The following is a 24555-nucleotide window of genomic DNA, read 5'->3' as shown; positions in this document are numbered from 1 at the left end:
CTATTTGTGAACAAGAGGGAGTACTGTTTAGCACTACTAAGTACTGCTAAGTGGTGCAACATTCATCCTTTAGTTTGAAAAGGAGTTCCTGTTAATTTAAAGTGGACTAGTTTTACTGTGGAGGGCCAACAGTGTTTATTAAACTCTCAGAAATGAATGAGTTGATCGAACTGCCAATACCGACCAGCATCCCAAACTATGACCTGCAAACACTATCGTAAAGTGACTAGTCATGAAAGCAAAAACGAACTGTATAAGTGGGCAGCCATTCTAATATCACCAACTGAAACTGATATAAAGGGATACGTGTGACTGGTTGGTTGGACCTTCCTTAGAGGATAAAAGAGCTGTGTGTGCTCTGATATAGAATTATGGCTCCTCTGATGTATGGGGTGACACATACTGTAGAATACCACATTATACAGCTTTTAAAAGAATGAGGAATGGGGTGCTTTATGTTGCCTCTTAGAAAGATTTCCAACAGTCCACTAAAAATAAACAATCTGTAAAATTCTGTACTAAGGCAAGTGATGACAGACACCGATTGACATGTTGGGCACCATGGATATACAGCATGCAGCACTGCACAAACATCCCCCCCCCCCCCCAAAAAAAAAAAAAAAAAAAAAAAAAAAAAAAAAAAAAAAAAAAAACACCTCTTCCTAGCTCAGCTTTGTAAATTAGTATGTCTGTAGGACATTTTATTTGATTTCACAATTTATTTTCAGTTCCATATTACACACAACATTATTCAGTTAGAACTAAAGTAAACACAACCATCCTAAAGTGTGAGCAGCTCCACCACACACACACACACACACACACTCTTCTATGATGAAGTGATAAAACTGTTAAAAGCAGTTAACTTAATGATATGGTAAGCATCCACATTCAGGAACAGACTTGTACTTATTTCTGTTCATCTCTAACATTTGTAGAAAGAAAACACTGCCACTCAAATTGCTGCAAAGGCAGTACAATAATCAAATATCGAAATTGTGCAGTGCCATGTGTCACTCTTTATCTGCAGTTTCATGTATTGCAACTATTTTTGCGGTATAAAAATGATAAATGTTTGAGGCACATCATTTTAAATAGTTCAGTATAAGTTGTCTAGTACATAACTTAACACAGATATTACAGATGTAATAGTTGTTACGAAAATAGAGAAGACATTAAACATTCAGTAGAGCTCAGAGTCTTACTTTAAAACTGGCATCAGAGCCGTTACGCCCCTGCTGCATCGCGAGACTGGCTATAAGCTCCTGCTCGACGCTGGCAGCGTGTGCTTCAGAAGTTGTAGGCATGTTACTCCAGGATCGACTCATGGTCGACAACTCTCGCAGTCCCGGTGGTGAGGGCGGGGCCGGCGGGGGTGGGAGGGGCAAGTCGGGCTCTGCCAGGTCGTCGCCAGCCCCGCTCGGGTATGCCGGCAGTGACAAGGGCGACACTGACGTACCCCGGTCGGTCGAATGGAGATCCACAGTTACTACAGTAGTTCGTCCACCACTACCGGGAACGTCTGCAGTAGCTCTCGGCACTGGCCCACTACAGTCTATTACGACGTCCGCTTCGCCGGTCCTCGACGACTGCCTCTTCGGTGGTGACGGTGGCCGTTTCTTTTGCGTCATCCTCGGGCTTTCGTTGCCGGTGCCACCTGAATACCGATCCGGGTCGTATTTGCTAACATCTATAAGGTCTCTCGGTAAGCTTTTGTAGTACGTACTGCCGGGCTTCTCAAAATCGGGGACGGCAAATGTCGACCCGTCGTTACGTGTCTTTGCGACTATTTTTGCGACGGGTCTCGGACGGACCAGTCCCCTGGGTCTCGGCAGTGTGCCACCTCCCTCGTGTAGGGCAACTGCTTCATTTGTCGGAGTAATATCTCCGTCGTCATAACTGCGCGGTCGCCATCCTCCGGGCCCGTGGACGGCGTGCTGGTAGTAGAAAGTCTGTGTGTTATCTGCACTAAATGTGTGGTGAGTCCTCTCACTGCCATCTTCTAAACTTTCCAGTGACTTTCCTCGACCACCACGAATCTGTAAACAATACAGATTGATACGTCGATATTAACAAATCGTCTATAACTTGATGAACTTGAACATTTAATAAACTTTACTCATTATGGAAAAGATAAGTTAACATTTCATTTTGTGCTATCTAAAATCCAAAAAACACTCAAAATGTAGTCTATTCTGAATGACAGATCAGTCAAATCGACACAAAGACACTAATTTTGTTTTCTCATTGCTCTAGCTCCTTTATCATATTTCCTATTAATCATGCACATTAAAAGCATGCATATGTTATGATAAATATGACAAATCTCACTTAATTTATGAAATAAAAACTTAAAACATACACAGCCTTTTCTATGCACATATGTTTAAGCACAGTTAGCAGTAACATCATATTAATATGCAAAAAGGCTCACAAACAGGAATTGTGCGATTCTAAGAACATGTGCAGTTGGGTGTGGCATAACACATTTTGTGCTCAAAATGACACATTAATTTATCTATAGGAAAGTAAAGAGTCTGGATAAAATACACACAAAACTGACCTCTTTGGTGTTCCCTTAGCTGTTAGAGTACGCTTTCCTTATTGTAGTAGTAGGAGTTTCTCCTGTGCTATTTGATAACTATTGCTTTTACTAAAATGTCCTGTATAACAATTTGATTCGGGTAGATGAGGCACCGAGCAGCAGACAGGCACCTTTAAAAGTAGACAGTTGGAAAAGACCAGCTTTTGGACAAAGTCGTCCATCAGATGAGAGACAAACACAAACATATTCACAACTCACATGGGCATGGCTTCTATCAACTCCAGCACAGTTTGTGTGTGTGTGTGTGTGTGTGTGTGTGTGTGTGTGTGTGTGTGCGTGAGAGAGAGAGAGAGAGAGAGAGAGAGAGAGAGAGAGAGAGACAGAGAGCCTCATAAAGGGGTTTCTCTGAAAGCCGATATTTACCAGTAGTCTATTTATAAATGTGCCTGCCTGGCACTTAACGGCTTCTCTATGTGGTTAGCAGCAATCCATCCAAGATTGATGTTTTATAGAAACTCTGTCTGAGAGTCTAGCACAAAATCTGAACAAATTCCAGTCGTATGTTAAGTGCACGAGCAGCAACACACAACTTCATTGTGTGATAGTGATGGTAATGTTACTGATGACAGTGTCACTAAAACTGAGTTACTGCAGGTGGTTTCCAGAAATTTCTTCACCAGCAAAGGTGCAGTAAATATTCCAGAATTCAAATCGAAAACTGCTGTCAACATGAGAAACTTATAAATAGATACCATCAGTGTAATGAAGCAACTTAAGCCAATTAATAAGGCAAGTCTTTCATTTCAGATTGTATACCAATTAAGTTCCTTTCAGAGTACACTGATGTAATAGCTCCATATTTAACTATCATATACAACTGCTCACGCAGCTAAAGATCCATTCCTAAAGATTGAAAAGTTGCACAGGTCACATCAATATTCTACGAGGTGCATTCAAGTTCTAAGGCCTCCGATTTTTTTTCTCCGGACTGGAAAGAGATAGAAATATGCGCATTGTTTTAAAATGAGGCCGCGTTCATTGTCAATACGTCCCAGAGATGGCAGCACCATACGGCAGATGGAATTTTACCGCCAGCGGCGAGAATGAGAACTGTTTTAAATACTTAAAATGGCGACGTTTTCCTTACTTGAACAGCGTGCAATCATTCGTTTTCTGAATTTGCGTGGTGTGAAACCAATTGAAATTCATCGACAGTTGAAGGAGACATGTGGTGATGGAGTTATGGATGTGTCAAAAGTGCGTTCGTGGGTGCGACAGTTTAATGAAGGCAGAACATCGAGTGACAACAAACCGAAACAACCTAGGGCTCGCACAAGCAGGTCTGATGACACGATCGAGAAAGTGGAGAGAATTGTTTTAGGGGATCGCCGAATGACTGTTGAACAGATCGCCTCCAGAGTTGGCATTTCTGTGGGTTCTGTGCACACAATCCTGCATGACGACCTGAAAATGCGAAAAGTGTCATCCAGGTGGGTGCCACGAATGCTGACGGACGACCACACGGCTGCCCGTGTGGCATGTTGCGGAGCAATGTTGACGCGCAACGACAGCACGAATGGGACTTTCTTTTCGTCGGTTGTGACAATGGATGAGACGTGGATGCCATTTTTCAATCCAGAAACAAAGCGCCAGTCAGCTCAATGGAAGCACACAGATTCACCGCCACCAAAAAAATTTCGGGTAACCGCCAATGCTGAAAAAATGATGGTGTCCACGTTCTGGGACAGCGAGGGCGTAATCCTTACCCATTGCATTCCAAAGGGCACTACGGTAACAGGTGCATCCTATGAAAATGTTTTGAAGAACAAATTCCTTCCTGCACTGCAACAGAAACGTCCGGGAAGGGCTGCGCGTGTGCTGTTTCACCAAGACAACGCACCCGCACATCGAGCTAACGTTACGCAACAGTTTCTTCGTGATAACAACTTTGAAGTGATTCCTCATGCTCCCTACTCACCTGACCTGGCTCGTAGTGACTTTTGGCTTTTTCCAACAATGAAAGACACTCTCCGTGGCCGCACATTCACCAGCCGTGCTGCTATTGCCTCAGCGATTTTCCAGTGGTTAAAACAGACTCCTAAAGAAGCCTTCGCCGCTGCCATGGAATCATGGCATCAGCGTTGTGAAAAATGTGTACATCTGCAGGGTGATTACGTCGAGAAGTAACGCCAGTTTCATCGATTTCGGGTGAGTAGTTAATTAGAAAAAAAATTGGAGGCCTTAGAACTTGAATGCACCTCACAGAAAGGAAACAGGGTAATCCTCTGAATTATAGACCAACATAAGATTTTGGAACATATACGGTGTTTTAACATTATGAAATATCTCAAAGAAAATTGTCTATTGATGCATAGTCAGCATGGATTCAGAAAATATCATTCTTGTGAAACGCGACTGGCCCTTTATTCACACAAAGTAGTGAGTTCTGTTGACAGGGGATCTCAAGTTATTTTTTTATTTTGAGAAGGCATCTCACATTGTCCATTACAAGCAGCTCATAGTCAAATTGCAAATCTATGAAATATCATCTCAGTTATGCAACTAGATCCATGATTCCTTGTCTGAAAGGACGCAGTTCATAGTAATTAATGGGAAGCCATCAAGTGAAATATGAATGATACCTGACATTCCACAAGGAAGTGTTATAGGTCCTCTGATCTACATAAACTATTTGGGAGGCAAAGTGAACATTTGTCTCAGATTGTTTGCAGATGATCCTGTCATTTACCACTGAATAAAGTCATCAGAAGACCAGTACAAATTTAAAAAAAACATACTTATACAAGATATCTGTACAGTGCGAAATGTGACAGGTTACCCTGAACAATAAAAAGTGTGAGGTCACTCACATGAGTACTAAAAAGAATCCATTAAAATTTGGTTACATGATGAACAACACAAATTTGAAGGTTGTCCATTCAACTAAATATCTAGGAATCACAATTACAAACAACTTAAATTGAAACTGTGAAACAGATAATGCTGAGGGGAAGGCGGACCAAAGACTGTTTTATTAGCAGAACTCTTAGAAGATGCAACAAGATTACTGAATAGACTGCCTACACTACACTTGCCTGTGCTCTGCTAGAGCACTGCTGTCAGTATTGGATCCTTACTGGATAGGACCGTGGAGGACATCAAAAAAGGTTCAGAGAAGTGCAATTCATTTTGTACTTTCACAAATGAGGAGAGAGACTGTCCAAGATATCATAGGCGAGCTGGGGTGGCAATTATTAAAACAAAAGGCATCTTTCTTTGTGAGATCTTTTCACAAAATTCAACCACAAAATTTCTCCCCAAATGCTGAAAAGATTTTGTGAACTCGCACCTACATAAGAAGAAATGACCACTGTAGTAGAATCAGAGCTCGCACCGAGCGAGGTGGTGCATTGGTTAGCACACTGGACTTGCATTCGGGAGGACAACAGTTCAAACATGCTTCCGGCCATTCCGATTTAGGTTTTCCACGATTTCCATAAATCGCTTCATGCAAATGCTGGGATGATTCCTTTGAAAACTTCCTTCCCCACCCTTCCCTAACCCAATGGGACTGATGGCCTAGCTGTCCTCCTCCGAATCGATCAACCGACCAAACAACCAGAGCTTGCGGCAGAAAGATTTAGGAGTTCATTTTTCCTGTGTACCTTAGTGGAGAGTGTAATGGTCAAGAAATAGTCTGAAAGTGGTTCTGTGAACCCCCTACCAAGGACTTGGATGTAAATTGCAGAGTATGCACTCGGATGTAAATTGTGGAGTATTGACATAGACGTGAATCACAGATTGCACTAATAGTTTTCTGTTGAGGGCAACTGCATATTTCTGAAACAAACCGAAGGAAGGAGAGGGACTTAACCTTCTCAAAATAAAATGCCGTTACTTGCAGAAAGCAGGGCATCATAGCTCAGATTGACCAGTTGTGAAACTGACATGTTGAAAGGACGTAAAGTGGTGTACGGCAACACTCCGATCACCTCGCAGGGAAGTTTGAGAAGGTTGAGTCACCCTCCTTCCTGTATATTTTACTGACAAATATACATCTGAAGATGTAATTTGAAATAATCAAACCTGTCATGTTCCTGTAAAAGTTCATACACAGCTGAAAGCGGTTTAATTCAGAAACATGAATCAGATCATACTGTTATTCCATTCTAGATTTTCCATTGTTTCTTCTGTTTTGTTCATACGCTGTTTTGGATTAAGAAATTTTGTAAATTTGTAAACTGGAAACCAACTGAACTTTTGTGGTAAGTTAAAACTATAGACTGGACCCACACCCAAACTGGGACATGTGCATTTTGCAGACAAAACACTATGAGGTGCTCCATCACAGAATTTTAACAGATCACGAGGGCCCCACCAGATTTTCCACAGAAATAATTTCCGTATAGTATTATTATGTAGAGAATGTTTAATGAAGCATCAACATCAAGGTAATAAATAAAGAGAAGATAGAAGTCATACCAGTTCTTCGAAACAAGACATTCAAAATGGAACTTATCTTCAAAGTCATATTTATCTTAGCATGTTTGTGAAAGCCTATTAGTGTAGACTGTTTGTGATAACATTTCTCCTAGATGCTCCCATTGTAAATGCCAGTGAACTCCCCCCTGTGCACATACCAGTGTGGTCTGTCCTGACTACATTCACAGCTTTTCTGTCTCCATGCACAATTCCTCTTCCATATCATCAACATCCATATCACTGCATACCACTGTTGGCTGTCAGGCTCCAGCATGCAAGAGAGCAGGGGGAGGGGGTGGGGTTCCTCACTCGGGATTTAGAGCATTCTCGAAAAATGGTTGTTCCCATGTAGGAAGCAGAGCGGTAAACACGTGCCAGCAGCTAAACAATGGAAGTAGTTTTACATGTTGCCCTGCTTTCAATTTTGTACAGTTTTTCTGTGATTGGATAATAATAAGTGGCAGTGGATGAGTGCATGCACCAGCTTCTGTAACAACAAATATACAACATTAATCGCAGGGCCACATGTGAAACAATTCACGTGATTTGTCAGCTGGTGGATTCAGTGCACAGCATTCTGTACAACTATTACTACCAACAAACTTGCAGAACACACAAATTAACTTATTATTTACTTTATACTCTCCACACCTCTCACTTCTCCCGCCCACAACCAATCACCTTTTGTTTCTTCTCTGTCTCTACCTGTTGTTCTGTCTATTTTGCTCTCATTCCTTCTATTCCTTAATTTCTTTATTATTTTTACTTCTAATTGTATCTTACTTTTCTAATTTCATATAAAATCCACAATTCTGTGGATCAAGGCAATCAGGTAGATGTAGAATTTCTCAACTGCCTAAGAGCATTTGATCGAATATTGCACTGAAGCTTGTTAACAGAAGTATGTTTGTATAAGGTACCAACCAAATTTTTATGAGTAGGCTGAGGATTTCTTGGTAAGGAGAGTACAGTGTCATATCTTGGGTGGGAGAGCCATTAACATACACTCCTGGAAATGGAAAAAAGAACACATTGACATCGGTGTGTCAGACCCACCATACTTGCTCCGGACACTGCGAGAGGGCTGTACAAGCAATGATCACATGCTCGGCACAGCGGACACACCAGGAACCGCGGTGTTGGCCGTCGAATGGCGCTAGCTGCGCAGCATTTGTGCACCGCCGCCGTCAGTGTCAGCCAGTTTGCCGTGGCATACGGAGCTCCATCGCAGTCTTTAACACTGGTAGCATGCCGCGACAGCGTGGACGTGAACCGTATGTGCAGTTGACGGACTTTGAGCGAGGGCATATAGTGGGCATGCGGGAGGCCAGGTGGACGTACCGCCGAATTGCTCAACACGTGGGGCATGAGGTCTCCACAGTACATCGATGTTGTCGCCAGTGGTCGGCGGAAGGTGCACGTGCCCGTCGACCTGGGACCGGACCGCAGCGACGCACGGATGCACGCCAAGACCGTAGGATCCTACGCAGTGCCGTAGGGGACCGCACCGCCACTTCCCAGCAAATTAGGGACACTGTTGCTCCTGGGGTATCGGCGAGGACCATTCGCAACCGTCTCCATGAAGATGGGCTACGGTCCCGCACACCGTTAGGCCGTCTTCCGCTCACGCCCCAACATCGTGCAGCCCGCCTCCAGTGGTGTCGCGACAGGCGTGAATGGAGGGACGAATGGAGACGTGTCGTCTTCAGCGATGAGAGTCGCTTCTGCCTCGGTGCCAATGATGGTCGTATGCGTGTTTGGCGCCGTGCAGGTGAGCGCCACAATCAGGACTGCATATGACCGAGGCACACAGGGCCAACACCCGGCATCACGGTGTGGGGAGCAATCTCCTACACTGGCCGTACACCACTGGTGATCGTCGAGGGGACACTGAATAGTGCACGGTACATCCAAACCGTCATCAAACCCATCGTTCTACCATTCCTAGACCGGCAAGGGAACTTGCTGTTCCAACAGGACAATGCACGTCCGCATGTATCCCGTGCCACCCAACGTGCTCTAGAAGGTGTAAGTCAACTACCCTGGCCAGCAAGATCTCCGGATCTGTCAGGGAAGTGTACTGGAACACTTTTATTCTGTTGTATATCAGTGACCTGGCAGGCCACATTTACAGTAACATCAGGCTTTTTGAAGATGATGCAGTTCTCTGTGATGAAGCACTATCGGAAAAAGGTTGCAAAAATACTGCCTCATATCTCAGCAAGATTTCAAAGTGCTGAAAAGAACAGCAACTTACTTTAATATGTTTAGAAATATAAAATTCAGCACCTCACAAAAGACAGAAACACAGTAGCATAAAATATCGAGTAACAGTCAGAAACAGTCAACTCACACAAATACCTGGTTGTTACAATTTGTGGAGACTTGAAATTGAATAATCACATAGGCTCAGGGGCAGGTAAAGCAGATCCCAAACTTTAGTTCGTCAGTAGGATACTGGGAAAATATAGTAAGTCAACAAAGGAGACTGATGCACAATATGCCACAGTACATTGCTCGAGCGTGTGGGACCGTTGTCAGTAGAACTAAACGGGAATATTGAACATGTACAAATGAGGGAACAGTGACACAGAAAAGCTGAAAAACTCGATACAGCAGATTCGCAAAGACGGATGCTGGCTATGCCTACCCTACAAAAGCCTACTGAAGTAGTATTGAGAACCGTTATTATGTGAGGAGTGTATGAATATGGTACAGTCTCCTATGAATTTCTCCCAAAATGACCGAAAAGAGACAGTTGATCTAATTACTGTGCACACAGAGACATTTTAGGAGCAATTCTTCCTGCAAGCCATATGTGAATGGAATAGAATGTGGAAAAATGGGAAGTACCCTCTGAGATGCACCACAACAATTTTCAGAACATGAATGTACAGTAGATAACTACTCACTTTTTCTCTTCTACCACACACAAACTAAATGTGGCACCTGCTCACTAATGTATTATCTTTGATGTGTTACTTTCTCTGCGACAGCTTCTCCTTCAGGTTTTGGTCCCTTCCTTGTCATAACAAATTGGTCCTTCATAATCTAGGACTAAGTGATTTTCTCTCCCCCCCCCCCCCCCCCCCCCCACCTTACCATCCTGCCACTTTCCAACCCACCACAATAAATTCCTCTTTCTTCCCAGAAGAAGGACCTACAGTTCTAAAAGATACAAGTTTTGTGTTCAATACCATCAGTATCGGGAGTTGCACCTCCTGAAGGTACGTCCTGGCTCTTTGTGAAAGTAATAGTTCCTTAAATTTATACGTCCTCCCTGCTACTAGTATCCTTGCCGGTTTGCTATTCTGTCTCTCCCTTGCATTCCTGTTCCAACTTACTCTATTTCCATCTTCTCCACTTTCTCTCTCTCCCTCCCTTTCTTCCCCCCCGCCTCTACTGATACTTCAATATTTACACACTTTTCCTAGACACCCCTCATTATTTCGAGTGAGTTTGTACCAGTCATCAGCATAGTGCACAGAGGGCCTCACATCACCCTTCTCATTTTACCTTTCTACCTCCTTGGTCATTGTCACATTTTTTAAAAGTATTTTTCTGTCATCAGTACCCCTAGAAGTTTCCTCCTCCCCTCACTTCAGAAGCAGGGAACTATGAAGGAATGTGTCCACAATCCAAATTCATACAATACTTTTCCAACTTGAAATAAGTTGTGGGGTTCAAAAACAAAGCAATCAATAGTTACATAATTTTACATGTATGTAGCTTTCTTTGGAAAATTTATGCAGGTCATTTGGTTGGAATGTGAGGATGCAGAAATGCAAAACAAAAAATAATTGTAGTCAGCGACTAGTGAAAAAAAGGAAAAGACTGAAAAACAAGTAGCTCACCATAAGATATTGTTAATAGGCTGGCAGAAATTAAAATCACAAAATATGTTTAAAAACAATGGATTACAAAACATTATTACATCAAGTATTTTATTGACAACAACTTGACACAGTTCTTGGAATCGCACAAACACTGTCGTTAATTGAGGTCAAGGTTAACTGAGTGCATGACTACCTTAATGGGGACAATATCTGGACAGTACATGGGTTGGAAGTACGGTGTTGTGATTGTGCTAAACATGTGATGGCTGCCCTCAATCTCCCAGGGCTGATGAAATGTGTGGAACGTCCTGTGCACGCCAGGCGGGTAACAATCACCCTCGTCCGGAGAATGCAAGCCGCTGGGCGATCCGATCAACACCTCCTTGAAGAATCGGGACAAAAACAAAATCGCAACACGTGCAGAAGAAACTAAAAAAATAACATGTAAAGTTGCCTCCTAACAGCATGGCAGGACAATTATGCATCTCAGCTGTGGTGCAAAAAAGATATTGAGCATGTTTACTTCAATTGGTAGAACTGTTTGTCTACAGCAATCATCTACAACAACTGTGAAATCTCTTGATACTTTTTGTCTTTACCTTAATGACATATTAATTGTGATACTTTTTAGTCTTTGCACCAGCTGAAGACTATGGAAATAAGACATGCATAATCAGTCTGTCAGTGAGGTGTATCTAAAGGCTATACAATAAACAAAAATTAATCTGTTAACATTCATTAACATATGAGTTTATGTCTATGAGGAAAGAACTTCAAATAACACATAAAACATAAGCAACAAATAGGCAAGCATACAGTGCAAAAAAATTAATGACAGATAAAAAGTTTGGGAGTCACATGCATGTTAACATACTTGCCATCTACTATACAAAACAGCTTCTTTACAATTCAAATCTGGGTTATAAAACAGAATACAATATACTAAGTTAATGCTGACTGTTTAATGGAATTTTCAACTTTTAGTTCCACAGCTAATATTATTACGGATTCTCTAATTTTTTCTATAATATCAATGAAAACACATCTTCAACATTTTCTTTATAGTACATGTCTGTTACATATTTGTGAGGATCCATTAATAATTTTCTTGATCTTTTTACACGCAAAGTCTTCATAAGTTTTCTTCTCTGAATGTACAAAGCAGCTAAAAGTAGCAGCTATAATTAGAACTGTTTAATGTGTCTTAATCCATATTTCTCATTGCAATATTAAAAATAACATCTGTGAAAAATTTTTCACGTCATCATTGCATAATCAGAGATTCGTAGGATTTTAGTTGAGAAGGGGCTGTCCTCAAGCAGGTCATTACGAACACCATAGTGCTTTACTAGGAGTGGTTCTGTTGCAAGTGGTATGCCGTTGCTTCCTCTGGCCTTCGGAATGAGGACTTCAGAATGATTTATTTAGCCTGTACTAGCTTTAGTGTGGACTCAAAATACTACTAGTAATAAAAGAATTTGTTACATTGTTTATGATTACTACAGTATGTCTGTAGATTTTTGCATGGAAGGGTACGGATCTTTGCTCATTCCCTTATTCTTCTTCTGAAACTTTATATTGTGAACAATCTAATAGTAAGCAGAAACTAAATCTTGAGTGGCATACATTTGTAATTATCTAACTAGTTTCACCACTGAAGCATTCTATGTGTAACTGCTAGATAGCATTCTTTACTTTATAATCATAATGATTTAAAATGCAGTGAAAAACTTAAATATTAATGAACAGATACACAGTGAAAAGCTTGCACTGAACACAAGTTCCTAGTAGACTCTTCCTACCTGGGATGGCCCAGCAAGGGATGGCTGTGGAGGAAATCTCTTTCCAGCTCTTATGTCCTTCACACGTTTAATTGCCAGGAGAATCTTCTTTTGGTGACCCAGTTTCACAATGCCGATGTCCTCCAGGTCCTCCCATGTGAGTTGAGTGACATCTTCAACAGTTTTATAACACTGTTGATGCAGTGCCGGACCATATTCTTCCAAACGTAGCAGTCGCAACCATTCGTCTAGTGAACCCTACAGTTAATACCGAGATAGAGCATTAGTGTTTCTTTGATTACTCCCTTGGCATGAAAGCGTACTGAATAGATTCAATATCAATGAATAATATTTTAAAATATGGTTGCAACTGATGAATGAGAGATGAGATATAAAACTTGAGAAAAAGGAAAAAGGAACACCAGAGTAAATACAAAATAAGCAAAGAAAAAACGGAAAGTCGTATTTCAGGAAATAAGGCTGAAAAAAAGGAAAGAACATAGAATGTCATGTAAGAGGGTCGAGATGGCAAAAACCGTAAAGATGTGTCAACTTTTGTGATTTTGCCACATATTTTGAACAAACTCTGTTTTATATGGTCCCTGCTTAAAACTTTACATAGTGACAGAGTTATGACTACCACTCTGCTTCTTGCTAAGTTGCATTAACAAATGTCCATTCTATAATTGTTTTGAAATTGCAAGAATCATATCAAGTATACTTTATGAAATCAAAACTAAATCGAAAGGGTCAAAAGGATGAAAATGTCAAACATATCCAGAAATAATGATTTTCTTTAGTTTCTGCATTCAGCCTAAATCAAAAACAGCCCAAATTGCTATTTTCTGCTGCTAGAGGAGCCTACACAGATGTAGAAAACCACACCGAGGGTGCGAGAAGGAAGCAGCGCCACTGGAGACAATTGTGCCCGAGCTACAGTTATGGCACGATTTGATGAGAAAAAGAATCAGACCGGCAATACGAGACGAGTACGGCAACCGTCTGGTACGGTATCGACACCACTAAGCACGTGCACATTACATAATCTAACTGCATTAATTGTGAATAACTTACAGGAATATAGTCTGGCAGTCCATCAGAAATATTAAGTTGAGCAATTTCAGCCTTTAGTTTCTTCCTATGGTTTGGTTTCTTGATTCCAATGGCCGTGAGATCCTATAAAAAGGCAAACATCATTCATTTTTCATTCTTCGTATATAATATCTTTAGTTTCAACAAAATGAATTAGGGAAGATTGCTAGCTGTCGTACAAAGGAGATGTCGATTGGGAGACAGGTACATTTAAGAGTAGACTAACGTCTCAGACACAGTCCTCCACTGTGTTTTAAAAAAAAACACATACACTTTGATACATGTCTAACTGCACACTTACGTCCTCCGTCATTTCTCAACTGAGGTGAGTTGTGATGTCTGCCGGGACGGGTAGTGAGGGTGTGTGTGAGGCTGGGAAGGAGATGGGAGCAGGTGGAGGGCCCCTGTTTCCACTCCATCTCACACGTTTCCTGTCCCCCTGCGCACCTGAATAGACCTTTCCCCTTTTCCTCTCCTCCCCTCTCCACCAGCAGAACTGCACTCAGCAGCCCACCATCTCGTATTCTCCCGGAAAGCACTTTGGTGTCTGTCCCCCACCAATACTGTGCTGTCCCTCACCTTCCCCACTGCACTTCTAGTGTACCCTCTGCTACGCAGTGTGGCAGAGATCATCACTCACTTCAGTGGGGCCTCACTGCCCAGTGATGACAGAGGTAAATGTGCAAGTTGCAGATGTATGAATGTGTGTGTTTTGCTAAATCTGAAAGACTCTATCAAACAGCTTAGTCTACTTTTAAATGTGCCTGTCTGCCACTCAGCACCTCCTCAGTGTGGTGGTATCAACTCATCCCACTTCATATCACTGCTATTCCATCCGGGGTTTTCTGTTGTTCTTAGTTTAAAAACTTACAAACAAAATTTTATGAAGATTCATAAGTAGTTACACAAGTAATGATTCCACACCACTATGACAATAAATGACAAATAGAACTGGCAAAGTATTACCAAATATCTTATACTACATAAAAATATAGAAAAATTATTTTCTCCAGCATTTGCTGTTAAGAATTATTGTAGCTGTAACCCAATATTATGGTGTTCACATACAAAAAAAGAAGTGAAATGTACAGATTAAGCAACTCACAACAACAAAAATAATCGATTTTTGACAGTATAAGATCTACTCACCGAGTGGTGGCAGGAGAACACTTATAAAAAGAGAGGTTTTACGTATGCGAGCTTTTGGAGCCGGAGGCCACTTCTTCTGGCAGATGGGTTGAAGGGAAAGGAAGAGGGGTGAATGAAAAGGACTGGAGAGATTTAGAAAAAGGGGAAGAGTTTGGAAAAGTCAGCGAGAATCCGAGGTCAGGGGAGACTTATCGGACAGGACGTAAGTACGGTAACCCTACCGTGACCTGGGGTTCTGGGTCACATTTCCGGAATGTGCCCCTTTTCCCAAACCTCTTCAGTCCTTTTCATTCTCCACTCTTCCTTTCCTTTCAACCTTTCTACCAGAATTAGGAGTCACTGGTTCCAAAGGCTTACATGTGTAAAACATCTTTTTTGTTTACATTTGTGCTCTCCTGCCATTACTTGGTGAGTAGATTTTTTATCTATGCAATTACATTGCAGAGTAAGCAGCTTGTATCTCTAGAAATCCAGTCTGATGTTGAATATTATGTTACGTCTAAGAGCTGCTACATTAATTATACTGACTATATCCCCACACAAATAAAACTTCTCTGAAAAATGTGTGCTTTTATTTCCGAGAAGCCAAATAATGGACTGTTAACCAATTTTGAAATCACATAGTCAGTCTCAGAACCTGATTACGTGATTGTATTCGTCATCACTTATATCGTACACGACGTGTGTGAGACTGGCGACACTGCAAGTGTTCTGGCGACGCTGTGCTGTTCTACTCGTGCTTCAGAGTGCTCGGCCCGAGTTTCACCTACGTACAGCCGTCGTGAGATTTTTACAAATGCGGAGCAATATTATTGCCACCAGAGTTTGTGTTAAGCTTGAGGAATCTGCAAGTATGACCTTTAAAAATTGAAACAGGCATACAGGGAATATTTCTCATCAATAGCACAGATTCGTCCCGAGTGAATTTTGCATCGTCACAATGCCCCATCTCACGTGGCCATTCCCATCACAGAATTTTTGTCCTCAAAAGGCATTTCTGTTGTCTCACAGTCCCCCTGTTCACCTGATCTTAATCCCTGTGACTTTTCTTTTTCCTTTGAAAAATGTTTTAAAAGTTCTTCATTTTTGGACTCTGGAGAACATTCGAAAGAATGTGATCTACATGTTAAAGGCCCTACCAGTTGTAGCCTTTCAGCACTGTCACCATGGCTGGGAATGATGACAACAGTGTAAGGGAACTACAATGTAGTGGACAATATTTTAGTTTGAAAAAAAAAAAAATAAATAAATAAATAAAAAAAGGCTTTGGTAGATAAAAAATCAGTCTCGTTACTTTTCTCACATACCTCAAAAACATTTTTGACATCCACCAACTGCATCTAATCCAGAATGAATATTTGCCCCTTCCCACAGCAAATTACCCATACTTATACCAAAGTGTCACATACCAGACAGTCACAAAACTATTGATGTGTGATATGGTCCTTGTAACTTGTCTGTAATAATTCAACTTTCTGTACAGGCATTTTAACCACACCACCACACACCCCTATTCTCTATTAACAGTTTACTTCAAACTTACCTCTGGTGTCATTTTGCATATTGTGGGCATATCATAACCAGCTGAAGCAAACAGGGGAAAATATTCTTCAAAATGAAGATCCATAAGCCAAGCATGTAGGACATCCTGATCCTGCAGTGCACAAAAAGGGTATTATCATTATTCCAATAATGATCTTGAACAAATGACAGAATAATGCATTGCCTCAGCCTAGAGAACAATTGTATCCTATAAACAAAAATTCATAAGAAAGTAGAATTTGTTCACAAATTTTATTATTCAACAGAATTAGGCATCAGAAACAGCTCTGTTAGGTAGGTTTAGGCATTGTTTCTTAACAATAATACTTCTGCTTATGCTGTATGAGTCAAGCACACGGGTTTCTCTAGATTTATATCCATTTTCTCCTAATCAGGATCACAAACATTAAATTTAATTTTTGTGTCTAGTTTCAGTTCTCTTCAAAAACTGTCATCAAATCTTGTAGCTCTTGTATCAAGTGAATTTATACTAAAGGTTTAGTTTTTAAATAAAACTTTAATTTAACAGTTCACAATAGAACATGCCACGAGAGCTGATAACGGCTTCTGAAGAGAACAGAACTTGTTTCGTGTTTCGAGTGGTGTAGAAACTGATACAAATTATAAAGATTGTGGGTCCCCAGACACTATGCCATAGTTTTACAAAATATCTATAGTAAGTGTAGGCCTGCACAACAAGAAAATTATCATTCTTAGCTTTACACAATGATATCAAAGTCTTTATAGCCTGCAGAATTGAACAGTTTTTACTGAAGCAGTTTTGGATTAAGCAAATAAATAGATCTTTCTTACATGCTGCACTTATGAAAGTGGGTAAAAATACAGGGTGGTCCATCTGAAGTTTCGGATGAGATTATCTCGAAAACTATACATCAGGTAAAAATATTGGGCAAGACAAGTTTGTAAGCTCAAAGGGGGACATCAAATGATTCTATAAATGACTACCACCCCCCACCCCCTTGGGTGGGGAGGTGGGGGGGGGGGGGGTGGGGGCTCAACTTTTAAATCTTAAATGGAAACACCCATTTTTATTGCAGATTCGGATTCTCCATAAAAAAGTCATTAAGTTTTGTCTGAAACATTTTTAAACCATAGACAGATGGCGCTGAAGTTGAGAAGAAAGTAAAATTAGGAAAGAACTCAGATTTATTTAGAATTATGTAAGACACATGAAATTGATAAAAAATTTGCACCAATTCTTTTGTTACATCAAATTAAGCTATTTTTGTACAAAATGTACCGTATCCTATTTTTAGTGTCACCCAGGAACAATGACACGTACATAGTAGAATGATGTTCCCATGGTGTGCTTCATTAGTGAGAGTCCCCTTGCCTCTCACATGATGGTGTGCTTCATTAGTGTGAGTCCCCTTGCCTCTCACAATTTGGGGTACTTAATTAATGAAATTAGCCATGAATAAATTGTTCAAAATTATCCTCATTTGTTTCAATGCATTAAGTTAATCATCTGCAAAAGTTGTCCACAGTTTTGAGCAGCACATCACGTGGTATGGGATGTATTTTTTAAATAACCCCACAAGAAAAAATCAGGAGATGTTAGGTCTGGTGAACGTGGAGGCCACTGAATTGCTCAACCGTGTCCTGTTCACCGACCAGGGTACCGTAAATTTAAAACATTCCTTACATTTTTAGCAGAATAGGGAGCTGCTCCATCCTGTTGGAACCACATTCTTTGTCTGGTTTCTAAATCAACATCTTCCATTAGTTCCAACAAATCATCATGGAGAAGTTGTAAATAAGATTCCCCAGTAACATTTCAGTCAAAAAGATATGGTCCTATCAAGTAACCATTTAAAATTCCACGCCAGACCATTAACAACCATTTGTGTTGATTGTCAATGGGTCTGTGCCAGAGTGGATTGACAGGGGACCAATAATGACAATCATGACTATTTAATTCACCACTGTTTTTGTGTGTGGCTTCACTGGTGAACATAATGTATCTAAAATAAATCATTGTTATCTCTTATTTCCAAGGCCCATTGGCAGAAATGCATGCTGTAACTTTGCGAGTAAGTATGCAATAGCATTTTATTGCAATAGGCTACTCTGAAGTACAGGCTCGTAGCTTTGGAGCCGTTGGTGGTGGCAATCTGCTGGTATCTCGCACCTGTCACTGGCCTAGCTGTGGGAAGCGCAACCTATGTTAATTCGACAACAGAATATTCGAGCCTCCAAGAATGTAAATAAACAGTATTAAATATTACTCAATTTTGTTAATAGTCAATATGCAGCCCTTTGTTATTAAAAGGAAGGTTGTGTTAAAATCTCATATGCCTAGCTGAGATACTTCCAGATTTAGAGACAGTTAACTAAAACACCAAAAACCAACACTTATTTGATTAACGTCAGTTAGGATTCATAGCAGTTTGTCTTTTAGTATCATTTTGAATTATTTTTCATTTTTGTAACATAGAATTCAGAAAGGATTAATATTTATTTAATAGCTATTTGTTTTGGTTGTGTGAATACATGAGAGTGAGTGAGAGTCTATATGTGTGATATACATAAAGATTCAATATTATCTGATGTTAAATATTATGTAACTATGTCACGGGAAAGTGTGAAGCAAGTAGTTGCAATGAAAGCTGTAATTTCCCTACCTTGCTGATGACTTACGTCCAAGTGCACTTGCTTTTGTAAGAAGGCAGCCAGAATAGCCATTTGCAGAGTAATAATTTTCTAAAGTCAATTCAAGATTAGTTTTCTTTACGTTTGGTTTTGTTAAACAATTCATTAAGATTTGCATGATGAAGTGACGTAAATGTATCTGTGAATATTGATTGGCATAGGACAGTTTTGGTGTGAGAAAGAGCTCGAAGGATTGTTTTGATTGGCTGGTCATTTTGAACAACTAATCAGAGTTAAGCATTTCCAGGGCTTATCGAGTAGTTATAGGCCCTGGAAGGAACGGCAGGTGGTGAGTCGTCGGCTAGCTATCGGACGTACAGATCATGTTGGACGTATCCGTCTACATTATGAGTAAAATGAAGAAGTTACTGGTATTTTGCATCCGGATGGTATTGCCGTGAAAGCAGTTGCATTTACGGAGCTATGTGAATTGTTTAGTTGGAAAGATAAACACGTATGAACTTTCGGTCTTTGTAGAATTCTGCATGGCATGTTTTATATTCATCGATGGAACAGTTGGCGAGCAGTTTCTTTATTAGAAATCCACTAAAAATAAGACCAATGTGAAACTCACATATTGCAGCAGAGCATCGACTGTAGATCACGTAATAATTCGGGTTGGACTTAAGTATATTTCTGGCTGTCTTGCTTGTATACTGGGTTGTATGAACTCTGAGATGAGGACATTGATATTAGTCATTTAAATAAATGGCTGATGACTAATTCTTTAATTTTGAGCCTAAAGAAATAAAGAACTCGTTGCGGAATTTTGACATTTTCTCTGAAAGAATGAAGCAGTCGCCCTCCACCCGAAAATCGTTATGTTACAGGATAGCTTCCTACCGGATTTTTGGCGGACTTTGCAAACGTAAGTATTGACGATGTTTTTCTTCAATGCGGCTTTTAACATCGTCTGAACGGTATCTACGCATGCAGGGAATGGGGCTGGTGACCAGACACTGTACTGAGGCAGGTGGAACTTTTCTGTAGTGCACAGTGCGACGAAAGACAGTGGTCAAACAATTACGTAACGAAGGGCAACTCTTAACTCGCCCCGCCGCAACGCATATCTTTCAGCGTTAATGCCTGTGTCAGTGTGATATAACACGCATGATATTTATGTGCCTTCAAAATCCTCAAAACAGTTGAATTTGGTATTCCAGTTTGTCTCCGAGTCATTTTGGGATCCAGTTGAACACAGGTGAGACTGGTAAAGGTATGAGCGTCATTTTCATTGCATTCGCGATGGCAAGGTGGACGGTGTATGTATCCATTTTGAGCTCGTTGAGTGTAATTTCGAATAATGTTTTCGCTTGGATGTCGTCTGTTTGGGAAACGATCCACATACAATTGCGCAGCTGCAGCGTAATAGTTATGGCATTCACCTAAAATTAACATCATATCGACAATCTCTGTACGAGGACAGTGAGCCATGTTTCGCTACAGAATAATTTACTTTCGTTAGTCGAAGTTTACGTTCACAATCTGAAAGTGAAGTGACGTCTGATCGCATTGCACCGACCTTTATACTGAGCCATAGTTCGCAGTTTGACCACAGTTGGGTGAGTAATGCAATTGTGAAGAGTACCCTAACGAGATTTTAATACCATTCCACCTCCCTCCATCAAAAACTGTAGCAGGTAGGATACACCCCGCAAAAAAAAAAAAAAAAAAAAAAAAAAAAAAAAAAAAAAAAAAAAAAAAAAAAAAAAGGCTAACCCCCCTTTTAGTGTGATTACTTGGTTCAGGACAGAACTAAAGAAGCCTCGGACAAGCGCCGTCATGGTCGGGGACGACGCTTGAACCCTATGCCCGCCCACAATGGTAACGGCACTGCTAGCCAACTGGAAAATGATTTAAATCCAAATAGAGGTGTTTTGCAGGATACACAACATTTATTACCAGATACCCAGAATTAAAATTTTTAACAGAACAACGACTAGCTGATCAGATCCGTGTAATAATCAAAAATAACAGGATACCCCAGTCAGAATTAGAAAACATCAAACAACAAGTACAACAAATACTAGAACAAAATAATGTGCAATCAGAAGAAGAAGAAAATACAGTAATGGACTCAAACATCCCAGAGAAAACAAACAAAGAACAAAACGCGTCAATTAAACAATCAGAGGAAAATGACACCTTAAGACAGCCACCAGAACAAGCACAAATAGAACACGAAGTGACACACATGTTAGATATAGAAGAAAAATTTCAGCTGACATATATAGAATACAAAGACACAAATACAGACATTAGACCATTCTTGCATAGACCACCAAATAACCCACAAGTCGAAACAACAATGACAACTATCAACACAATCATACACAACAAAATAAATGAAAACGCAACTATGGAAGAGTTACAACTACTGGTTTATATAGGAGCACTCACTACACTAAATATGCACACTAGGCAGAGATCAGAACCAACCAACACACAGAAGAAACCCACAAAACCAGCATGGCAACACAGGCTACAGATCAGAATAGAAAAACTGAGAAAAGACATCGGACAGCTAACACAATTTATAAGAAATGAAATATCAGACAAAAAACGAAAAAGGTTAGGTAAAATCTCACAACAAGAAGCAATAGAGCAATTAGATGAAAAGAAGCAGAAATTACAAGCATTGTCCAAACGACTTAGAAGATACAAAAAAAGTGAAAATAGAAGGAAACAAAACCAAACATTCAACACAAACCAAAAGAGATTTTACCAAACAATAGATAACACACACATTAAAATAGACAATCCACCAAACATAACAGACATGGAACACTTCTGGAGCAACATATGGTCAAACCCGGTACAACATAACAGGCATGCACGGTGGATACAAGCAGAAACAGGCTCGTACAAGATGATACCACAAATGCCTGAAGCAATAATTTTGCAACATGAAGTCACCCGAGCAATTAATTCTGTGCACAATTGGAAAGCCCCTGGAAATGATAAAATAGCAAATTTCTGGCTAAGGAAGTTCACCTCAACACATTCACATCTAACTAAATTATTTAACAGTTACATTGCAGACCCATACACATTCCCTGATACACTTACACATGGAATAACCTATCTGAAACCTAAATATCAAACAGACACAGTAAACCCAGCTAAATATCGCCCCATAACATGCCTACCAACAATCTACAAAATATTAACTTCAGTCATTACACAGAAATTATTGACACATACAACACAGAACAAAATTATAAATGAAGAACAAAAAGACTGCTGCAAAGGAGCACGAGAATGTAAAGAGCAACTGATAATAGATACAGAGGTGACATATCAAGCTAAAACTAAACAAAGGTCACAACACTACGCATACATTGATTACCAAAAAGCTTTTGATAGTGTACCCCACTCATGGTTACTACAGATATTGGAAATATACAAAGTAGATCCTAAATTGATACAGTTCCTAAACATAGTTATGAAAAACTGGAAAACCACCCTTAATATCCAAACAAACTCTAATAATATCACATCACAACCAATACAGATTAAGCGTGGAATATACCAAGGAGACTCATTAAGTCCTTTCTGGTTCTGTCTTGCTCTGAACCCACTATCCAACATGCTAAATAATACAAATTACGGATATAATATTACTGGAACATACCCACACAAAATCACACATTTGCTATACATGGCTGATCTAAAACTACTGGCAGCAACAAATCAACAAATCAACCAATTACTAAAGATAACAGAAGTATTCAGCAATGATATAAATATGGCTTTTGGAACAGACAAATGTAAGAAAAATAGCATAGTCAAGGGAAAACACACTAAACAAGAAGATTACATATTGAATAACCACAGTGACTCCATAGAAGCGATGGAAAAAACAGATGCCTATAAATATCTAGGATACAGACAAAAAATAGGAATAGATAATACAAATATTAAAGAAGAAATAAAAGAAAAATATAGACAAAGACTAACAAAAATACTGAAAACAGAATTGAGAGCAAGAAACAAGACAAAGGCTATAAATACTTATGCTATACCAATATTGACCTACTCATTTGGAGTAGTGAAATGGAGTAACACAGACCTAGAAGCACTCAATACACTTACATGTTCACAATGCCACAAATATAGAATACATCACATACATTCAGCAACTGAAAGATTCACATTAAGCAGAAAGGAAGGAGGAAGGGGATTCATCGACATAAAAAACCTACATTATGGACAGGTAGACAATTTAAGAAAATTCTTTCTAGAACGAGCAGAAACTAGCAAAATACACAAAGCAATCACTCATATAAATACATCGGCTACACCACTGCAATTTCATAACCACTTCTACAACCCTTTAGATCACATAACATCAACAGATACGAAGAAAGTAAATTGGAAAAAGAAAACACTAGATGGCAAGCACCCGTATCATCTAACACAGCCACACATCGATCAAGACGCATCCAACACATGGCTAAGAAAAGGCAATATATACAGTGAGACGGTAGGATTCATGATTGCAATACAGGATCAAACAATAAACACCAGATATTACAGCAAGCATATTATTAAAAATTCCAACACCACAACAAATAGAAACAGTAGATCACATCACAAGTGGATGTACAATACTAGCAAACACAGAATACCCCAGAAGACATGACAATGTAGCAAAAATAATACATCAACAGCTTGCCTTACAACATAAACTTATAAAACAACACGTTCCCACATACAAGTATGCACCACAAAATGTACTGGAGAATGATGAATACAAATTATACTGGAACAGAACCATTATAACAGATAAAACAACACCACATAACAAACCTGACATCATACTCACCAATAAAAAGAAGAAAGTAACACAACTAATCAAAATATCCATACCCAATACAACAAATATACAAAAGAAAACAGGAGAAAAAATTGAAAAACACATCCAACTGGCTGAGGAAGTCAAGGACATGTGGCATCAGGATAAAGTTGACATTATACCAATTATACTATCAACTACAGGAGTCATACCACACAATATCCACCAGTACATCAATGCAATACAGCTACATCCAATCTTATATATACAATTACAGAAATCCGTAATTATTGATACATGTTCAATTACCCGAAAGTTCCTAAATGCAATATAACATATACCGTACAGTTAAAAGGAAGTGACGCTTGATCAAGGTCCGCGTCACTTTCCATTTTTAACCAGACTTAACGTCTGAGAAAGTAAAGAAATAATAATAATAATAACAGCTTAATTTCGCGTAATGGAAGAATTGGTGCACATTTTGTATCGATTTGATGCGACCTTCTCAGATCATTCTAAATAAATCGGAGTTCTAACCCAATTTTAATTTTTCTCGATTTCAGTGTCACGTGTCAATGGTTTAAAAAAATGTTTCAGACAAAACTTGATTACTTTTTTACGGAGAATCCGAATCTACAATAACAAATGGGGGTTTCC

The 24555-nt window shown here is 39.8% G+C and overlaps 1 protein-coding gene across 8 annotated transcripts in view; it reads right to left on the bottom strand.

Moving 5' to 3' along the window:
• Positions 1-24555, bottom strand: part of LOC126161301 (caskin-2) — a 1090260-nt gene that overhangs the window by 6915 nt on the left and 1058790 nt on the right. For 7 of the 8 annotated variants that reach the window (XM_049917047.1, XM_049917045.1, XM_049917046.1 and 4 more), the window contains 5 exons: positions 16429-16539; positions 13719-13820; positions 12666-12902; positions 11057-11245; positions 1206-2039 (listed from right to left, as the gene is read on the bottom strand). In XM_049917047.1, coding sequence (XP_049773004.1) covers positions 1206-2039; positions 11057-11245; positions 12666-12902; positions 13719-13820; positions 16429-16539 — 1473 coding nt within the window. The remainder of the gene's footprint in view (positions 1-1205; positions 2040-11056; positions 11246-12665; positions 12903-13718; positions 13821-16428; positions 16540-24555) is intronic. The other variant, XM_049917052.1, reaches the window with a different exon arrangement.

The sequence above is a fragment of the Schistocerca cancellata genome, chromosome 2 (genome assembly GCF_023864275.1).
Source record: "Schistocerca cancellata isolate TAMUIC-IGC-003103 chromosome 2, iqSchCanc2.1, whole genome shotgun sequence".
Taxonomy (NCBI): Eukaryota; Metazoa; Arthropoda; class Insecta; order Orthoptera; family Acrididae; genus Schistocerca; species Schistocerca cancellata.
The sequence above is the reverse complement of the archived record's forward strand: the minus strand, read 5'-3'. Positions and strand labels throughout refer to the sequence as shown.